Genomic DNA, 8125 nt, shown 5'->3' on the forward strand with positions numbered 1-8125 from the left:
TATAGAGCCTTTTTACTGATTCGGACTAAAGAACACGGTAGGCGTTTCGGACTATAGAACCCTTTTGCAATTTCGGACTATAGAATCCTTTTTTAAATTCGGACTATAGAGCCTATTTTAATATTCGGATTAGGGAACCTTTTTTAAAATTCGGACAATAGAACCTTCGAGATAAAGAACCGTCGGAATAAAGAACCTCTTTAAAAAAATTTTCGGACTAGAGAACCTCTTTTATAATTCGGACTAGCGAAAGCTATGAACACATGTTCGGACTAGCGAACCTTCGGACTAAAGAACCTTCGGATTATAGAAGCGTCGGATTATAGAGCAGTCCCCCCTATTTGGAACTAATTGTTGTAGCCCCCCGGGGGCCCGGTAAATTTCCGCCAAAAATCGCTTGCCCCCCCCCCTCCCTCGCTAAAAATTGCTTGCCCCCCCCTTTCGGCTCGCCAAAAATTCTTGCCCACCCCCCAATTTTATCCTCCCCCCAGGGCTCATAGTTATTGCATAGCCCCTTATTACAGGATCATACTTATCATTAAAGAAAAATCACTACAGACTACCAGTATTGACGCTGTAAATGTCAGCAATTCCATAAGGAATTAGTCACATATTTATTTAAGCTTATTTACTTGTTCTTTTGCATGAATGCTTGACAATAAAGGCGCGACATATATTATGTTCCACATACGTTTTAAAGAATTCGATTTTCCAAATTATCAGGTCACCTTCCTTGCTTGTGTGGCACAACGACATGCAACGAAATGATGCATGGCTTGTATTTTCAACGAAATGCTGACCCAGCTTGTATTTTCAAATAGGAAACTAAGCTAACAGGGGTCATGTGCCCGGTCATGTGCAAGTGTAGTCTAAGGTTGCTCAGACTTAATAATAAACTCCTCATAGGGCTTGGCGTTATGCGAATGTGGAAGGCTAGACTATTATGTATTGTGCAGTGATCTACATGTATTGTGCACAGTGTTATATACTTACAGTGTACGATATTAATTATGGCATATAGGCCTATGTACATGTACACTATAAACACTACACTGCTTGAAATCAACGATTTATGGAAATACTGAATAATAATGACGCTATCAGCTTAAGTAAACTCAATTCTGTTTGACCAGCAGGTGTTTCATTTGAAGTAGTTCATATATTTTATTAAATGAAGCTGGACTTTCATCGCATGTACCATTTTATTATACGTGAAAATTTGTATTTTTCTAATACGCTAGTGGTTTTATCAATTTGAAAGAAAATGCAGATACACGTGAAAAATCTTGTGGCTCTGAGTTTGACATTTTTTATTATTCAGTCGGCATACCTGTCGTTGCAGAATCTTGCCAGTAGCCTGTACGCCACCGGAGGTTTAGGACTCGGATCTCTTGCCACCATCTACGGCTTCTATGCCATATCATGTCTTGCAGCACCGGTTGTGATACGCTTTTTAGGGACAAAATGGGCCATTGTTGCAGCATGCTGTACATACTGTGTTTATATTGCTATGAACTTCTACCCAACCTATTACACTTTGATACCAGCAGCAGTTCTAATGGGCATGGGAGCAGGACCTCTGTGGTCTGCTCAAGGGACTCATCTCACTACTTCAGCTATGAACCTTGCTGACATTACATCGGAGACACACGAAGCTGTCATAAGCAGATTTAACGGAGTCTTCTTTTTGTTCGTTTTAGCTAGCCAAATTCCAGGAAACCTGGTGTCTTCTCTAGTTCTTTACAGCGGGGTGAATGGTGGGACTTCCAATGAAACTGATCTCAGTTTCTGTGGTGCAAACGATTGCGGAACTGCTGTTACAAACTCTAGTGGATCTTACTCTCCAGATCAAACCACTGTGTATATTCTATTCGGAACACTTCTAGCCTGGGGTACCCTTTCAATTCCGATGGCAGCGTTCTTTATGAACCCTCTCCAATCTTACTGCTCTGTTCTACCAGCTAAGAGAAGTGCACTGGAACAGTTGAAGGCAACATTCAGATTGGCTCTGTCACCTAAAATGTTTCTTCTAATACCACTTATCATTTACAATGGAGTTGAATTGGGATTTGCCTACGGTGATTTCACAAAGGTACATTTATATTGGTTTACTATAGCTATATTAAATATTGTGTTTGTAGGTCAACATAACAACGCAATTTAGCAATCAAGTTAGCTGAATCGATAAGGCGTTCGACTATGGTGCGAGAGGTTGCGGGTTCGAACTCTGGCGGTGCCTACTGCCTAGTACGATCTCGTGGCAAAATTGAGTTAGCTTGAAATTCCCCTGGACAAGGAACTTACTGCTAATTGTCTCGTTGTACCCCGTACAAAACTCTGGAAGCTGATCCTGGTTGCGGTGGCTATTTGTGTAGGCCTATGTCTATATGGTGTGCGCTCTCGTAGCAGCAAAGTCACTGACTTGTTGTTAAATGGTTTATGGAATGATGTACGGGCCGTATAGTTGTGCCTATGTGTAGCGCATTATAAATCACTGCGCTTTTTTCACTGCGCTTTTTTGACATGTCATAATTTATTACTTAAATCCCACATAGAACTTCATGTTAAACAGCCAAAATAGCAGTGGGGTTTCTTTTACTTTGCCTTGTTATTTTGGCTTTTTGACATAAACTATTCTCGGCAGTTATAAAAACTGCATATTCATGTTCCAATCTGTTGCATCTGTGTGCTCTGTTTGCCTCTTTTTATTTAAACGGTGAGTCGGTGACCCCTTAATGTGTGTCAAAAATTGCTTGCCCCCCCCCATACGGCTTGCCAAAAATTGCTTCCCGACCCCCTTCTTTTTTTGGGGGGGGGGGTTGCCAAATAACTCATTACTCTCCCCAGGGTTAGTAATTAGCTTCTTAATGCTTCGAGAAAGAATCATTTACCTTGAGCATATATTACCTTTGAGCATAATTAAACACTCGTCTTCCCCTAATCTTTGGCTGATTCCAATTAGGTGTAAGTTGGGACATAATTATGTAAACGTTACAATTATGCCAAAAATTAGGTTTGAAAAAGAAAGAAAAAAGAATCAATTTCATAATATAAGATGGCTCACAATGGACCAAAACGAGTAGTGTGTTTTATTCAATACCTACTGTGGTTTGTGGTAATAAGGATCAATCAAATCTAGTAAATGGACTTTTATATTTATGTTAGTGTTAAAAAAGGAATAAATAGCTTATATTTCCGAGCTAAACATTTCTGTATATATTTCATTTAATAACCGAAGGATTGATTTGTTTCCTCACAGGCTTATATCTCCTGTACACAAGGTGTTCAGACCATCGGGTTCGTCATGACAGCTTACGGCGTAGGAGGTGGTATTTCAGCGTTATTCCTCGGTCTAATCAGCAAATACACCGGTAGATTACCAATATTTACAGCAGGTTTCCTGAGCCAAGTGATTCTTATAACCATGATGTTATTCTGGGATCCATACCATGGACAAGTGTGGCATTTATATCTCATGGCGGTGGCATGGGCTTTTGGAGGCGCTTTACGTGAGTCCCAAATTGCAGGTGTGTATAACAACCTAAGTGGTTGTGCAATAATTATGTGTATCCCCGGGGTGGTGAATTCACAAAGTGGTCTGCCAAAAATCGCTTGCCCCCCCTTTTGGCCGTGCCAAAAAATCTTTGCCCCCCCTTTGACGTGCCAAAAACATTTGCCCCTCCCTCTTTGCCCCCCCCTTATACACTAAGATTTTGGGGAACCAGAATTTAAAACCTTAAATTGTCTTATCATATGATGGGAGCGCAGCGAGCAAGAAATTTTGCATATTTGAACGTGTTCCTAATGTATTCCTACACCTTTTTAGGGTGTAATTATAGAAACGGTGCCCAAAATATCTGTGCCAAAAATCACTTGCCCCCCCCCTTTCGACTTGCCAAAATCGCTTGACCCTCCTTTCGACCTGCCAAAAATGCTCGCCCCTCCCTTTTTGGCCTGCCAAAAAATCTTTGCCCCCCCCTATAATTAACCACTCCGGGGGTACACATAATTATTGCACCACCCCTAACCTTTACAATACAGGGTGTTCCTGAAAGAACTGTATCGCCGGGAACTGATTTTATGGGTATTTTAACCCATAAACCAAACATAACTAAATAACCGAATATTTGTTGAGAATAATACCCTGCCCAAACGAATGTGAGTGTGAAGCAATAAAGCATGTTGTTGTAGCTTGAAAAACACACAATTTGAATGGTTAATTTAACATTGAGATAAAGTGAGATCGCTGTAAATGACATCATTACATGTGGTATCCTTTCGGGGGAGGGGGGGTACAAAATAACCATCAAATACCACTAATTATCTCCGACTTAAAATTGTTTCTCTACCAAAGTCGGAAGCAGGAATCGAACCCTAGACCCTTGTATTATTATGATTATGAAGCAATCCTTCTCACCACGAAATCGTTGAGGGATGAGCTGTCAGAGATAATTGTACAAAATTCTAACGATTAAAAACATGATAAATGTTGATGTACAATTTCTGGCAAAAAGTGTACCTTAAGATTTATCGTCAGATTTTTGTACAATTATGACACTTTTTGCACTAAAAGAGCTATTAGCTGTAGTGCGATGATACCACTAATAAAAATTCCTTTAAAAAAGGAATGGGCGCCCAACTGTTTGGATACTTTTTTTTCTCTTTAAAACAATAATGTAATATTAGCATAGAAAGAAGTCCATTAATTTTGTATTTTAAACAAAGAATATACGCACAACATTTTATCCCGAACATATCAGAAAACAATAATAAAATCAAATCCAAGCAAATTGTGGTTTTATTTCTAAGCTGGGCATACTTTTAAGCAAAACAGTTGCGAAGTAAATCTAGCAAGACCGAAATTAGACGCTCTTTGCAAAGTCAAGCCAAACAAGAGAAATGTGTCTGATTGGGGAAGGTGTTCTGACAATCCAAATATAAACTTAGTCCACCTCAAATGACCTGTAACAATTTGTGATTGACATTACTTAATTCACCTCGGATGACTTTGATCTGACATTCAACTTTTTCGTTCTTACACCAATCATATCCATAACAATTTAACTCTTACAACTTCCTGTCAACTCTCTAATTTAAAACTCTAAATTTCTGTCTGTTTGCCTTTTCTGTCTACAGTTTGTTACAATTATTATGATAAGCAAACATTGCTAACAGGATAACAGGATTTAGTTATTTACTTAATCCAATCATGGAGGTAGTATAGCTACAACCTTGGCGAAAAATGTTGCCACACCTGAGCGTTAATTGGCCAACATCCTTCCCCGCTCCCCTATTGCAATGTTGGTTTGGACAAAATCGTCATCATTTCTACATTACAGTCTCCCAACATTGGAAAATGGGGGAAGTGGGGAAGGGCAAGTGTAATCTGAATGTGCATTTGCAACTATTATACAAAATAGTACGGAACTATCCCATATTTAGCTTCGATTGCGTGCTTTTAACACCAGAACGTGCTGGTGTGGCCCTGGTGTGGCAACGAATTTCCGCCAGAGTTGTAGTAGGCTTACTACCTCCATGATCCAATCATGGCAATAACGTCAATTTTGGTCTTCAGTGTTTTAAAATACAACAATGTAGAACATGTATAATTAATATGCCGTGTTGTTTGCATACAGTTTTCCGCCCAATTGTGCCACCATATTGCAACTTTGGCAATAACCGCTATATAGATTCTATGGTAATTAGCAAACAAAAGCCATCAGTAGAGTCCTCGTTAATTGATTTTATCACTATGGACCACAATAGTCTCATCCCAATGGCATAGTCCAATAACCTCAATTACATAATCATAGTGCAAAATTTGACCTCAAGTTGCAGAGTATGAGTTTGTGCACCCAAATTTTCAAAGGATGAAAGTAGGCCTACAAATGTATTAGGGCTTAAGAACTGTTCCCATGATAGATGAGCATGTTGTGGATCCTAGTGTATGGTCAAATGTCACCGTCTATCGGGTTTCTAAGGCACACGGTAAACTGGTTGAACCCATACAAAGGTCAGGATTTATTTGGTGTTTTTATAAATCCTAATTTTGTATTTTAAACAAAGAATATACGCTCACCATTTTATCCTGTGCATATCAGAAAACAATAATAAAATAAAATCCAAGCAAATTGTGGTTTTATTTCTGAGCTGGGCATAATTTTAGCAAAACAATTGCGAAGTCAATCTAGCAAGAGTGAATTTAGAAGCTTTTCACAAAGAATCACAAAGTCATGCCTATATTTTGGCGCCTCCGTAGAGGGCGCCAAAAAACGCAAGTTTGTTGATTATGATTGTTATGATTGCTCAAACGTTTTATTAATATAACTTTGTTTAACTAATGTTTACTTTATATTAATTTACTCCAAATTTTAAATTCATTTGAACAGCTTTTTTTGGAGTGCTATTTCCCAAGGACCAGGAACCAGCCTTCGCGAATTTCCGATTTTGGCAAGCAATATCATATGCTCTTGCCTTTGCTACCAGCATACCAGACGGCGTGTGCGTCTCCTATAAGATGAGTGCTCTTCTTGGCACTTTGTGTTTCGGAATGGGTCTCTACTATCTTTTGGAGTGGAGAATACGACACGAGAAACCTGTTTATAAAACACCAGTTCAAAAGGAAACAAGAACTGAAGAAGTTAAGGAAAAACAAGAACAAACTGGGGACAAAGTTGAGTTAACTTCAATGTGATAAAACGATAATTTATATATGCAATAATGTGGTACTTATGCAAGACATTTGATTTAATGACAATGAAAATCCAATATATTAGAAAACCGATCTATTTAAACGATAGAAATTACAGTCAGCACAGTAAATAAGGTATCATTTTGTAAATCATGACCTAATATAGCCAAAGTGAGGATCAATTTTGAAAATCAAAGTGACCATCATGATTGCAAAGATGTTTTTTTCTCTAATTTGAGATATCAGTGACCATGGTGACGGCAAGTAAATGCAGAAGTAACCAAGTTATGAAACTAAAATCGGTTAGAAGGTACCATCAATTTTTTGTGAACATCACAATAACCTTATTCAACATGTTCAATGGTGATGCCGCGAACAATGGTGTTTGCTACGGGAAATGTGGACCATCATCATGTTGACAGAAAAACAGGGTTACTACTTTGAATTTGTACCTTACCTTCCATCAGTTTTAGTTTCATAACTTGGTTAATATCTGCACCATCACTGATATCTCAAATTGAATAAAACATCCTTGCGGTCGTTATAATCACCTTCATTTTCGAAATTGACTCTCACTTTGGCTATAAGGTCATGTTTCCCCTTATTTATGCTGACGGCAGAGGCCTGTAATATTGAACATTATCAATTTGGAATAGTGTGTACCGTTCAAACTATTATTAAAATAAATGCCGTCCTGTTATAGGCTACAGACTATTATCATCATGACAAATCAATTTTCAATACGATCGAGTTTTCTCTTTTTCAACTAATTTGAGACAAGAAGCTTGAAAAAAGAAAGTTCATAAGTTTTATTTTAATGTATACCACCAACATGTGCCGCCTCAAAGTACCCGAACAAAGAGATCTTTTATTTATAGAAATTTGGCAATACCATCACTTCATATGCTCCAAGAAAACAATACTCTACAGCGTATTTATAGTGGGAGCAGATGTACGGTACATTAACGTATAAATTCTATCCGATCAGAAAGTGTCCGGAAACTTGTCCACTATAAACACTAGCCGTAACGGGTATGTACCGTAGCGTAGGCTATACACCTATCCGACTTCGCCATTACTGCGGTGTCCCCGATGTAAAACTGCGGTGTCCCGAGGTCGGGGGTTCCATCCATTATTTATTTTGTGCTATATAGTATTGTACCCGGGAATTGTACACAACAGTGATAGCCTATTCAATACACAATCATGAGTATTGAATTACGAATTAAATCTCCCGCTCTGGTACATCTGTGTTGCCGTCAATAGAGGGCCAAATACAGTAAACGCTTCTCGGATTGGTGTATATGATATCCTTCTCAATCGAAAGATATTGAAAAGAGATATTTGAAATATAAACACACGAGGATAAATTGTGCTCTGTATTACCGGTAGTATTAGCCTCTTTATGTAGTCTCGGTCCCCGCCGAATTGTGC

At 38.6% G+C, this 8125-nt stretch overlaps 1 protein-coding gene across 1 annotated transcript; it reads left to right on the plus strand.

Annotated features, from left to right (window-relative positions):
- Positions 1–1181: 1181 nt before the first annotated feature.
- On the plus strand, positions 1182–7741 carry LOC140150418 (protein unc-93 homolog A-like). The gene is made up of 3 exons (XM_072172433.1): positions 1182–2092; positions 3260–3527; positions 6390–7741. The coding sequence occupies exons 1-3, from the start codon at positions 1265–1267 to the stop codon at positions 6692–6694; spliced, it is 1401 nt and encodes a 466-aa protein (XP_072028534.1). The 5' UTR covers positions 1182–1264; the 3' UTR covers positions 6695–7741.
- Positions 7742–8125: the final 384 nt, after the last annotated feature.

The sequence above is a fragment of the Amphiura filiformis genome, chromosome 1 (genome assembly GCF_039555335.1).
Source record: "Amphiura filiformis chromosome 1, Afil_fr2py, whole genome shotgun sequence".
Taxonomy (NCBI): domain Eukaryota; kingdom Metazoa; phylum Echinodermata; class Ophiuroidea; order Amphilepidida; family Amphiuridae; genus Amphiura; species Amphiura filiformis.

Bases quoted from the DNA above. Each gene is read 5' to 3' on its own strand.
- LOC140150418 (XM_072172433.1), top strand. From the start codon at position 1,265: ATGCAGATACACGTGAAAAATCTTGTGGCTCTGAGTTTGACATTTTTT. The intron at 2,093-3,259 runs GTACATTTATAT...GTTTCCTCACAG, and splicing joins CCTACGGTGATTTCACAAAG to GCTTATATCTCCTGTACACA. The intron at 3,528-6,389 runs GTGTGTATAACA...TCATTTGAACAG, and splicing joins ACGTGAGTCCCAAATTGCAG to CTTTTTTTGGAGTGCTATTT.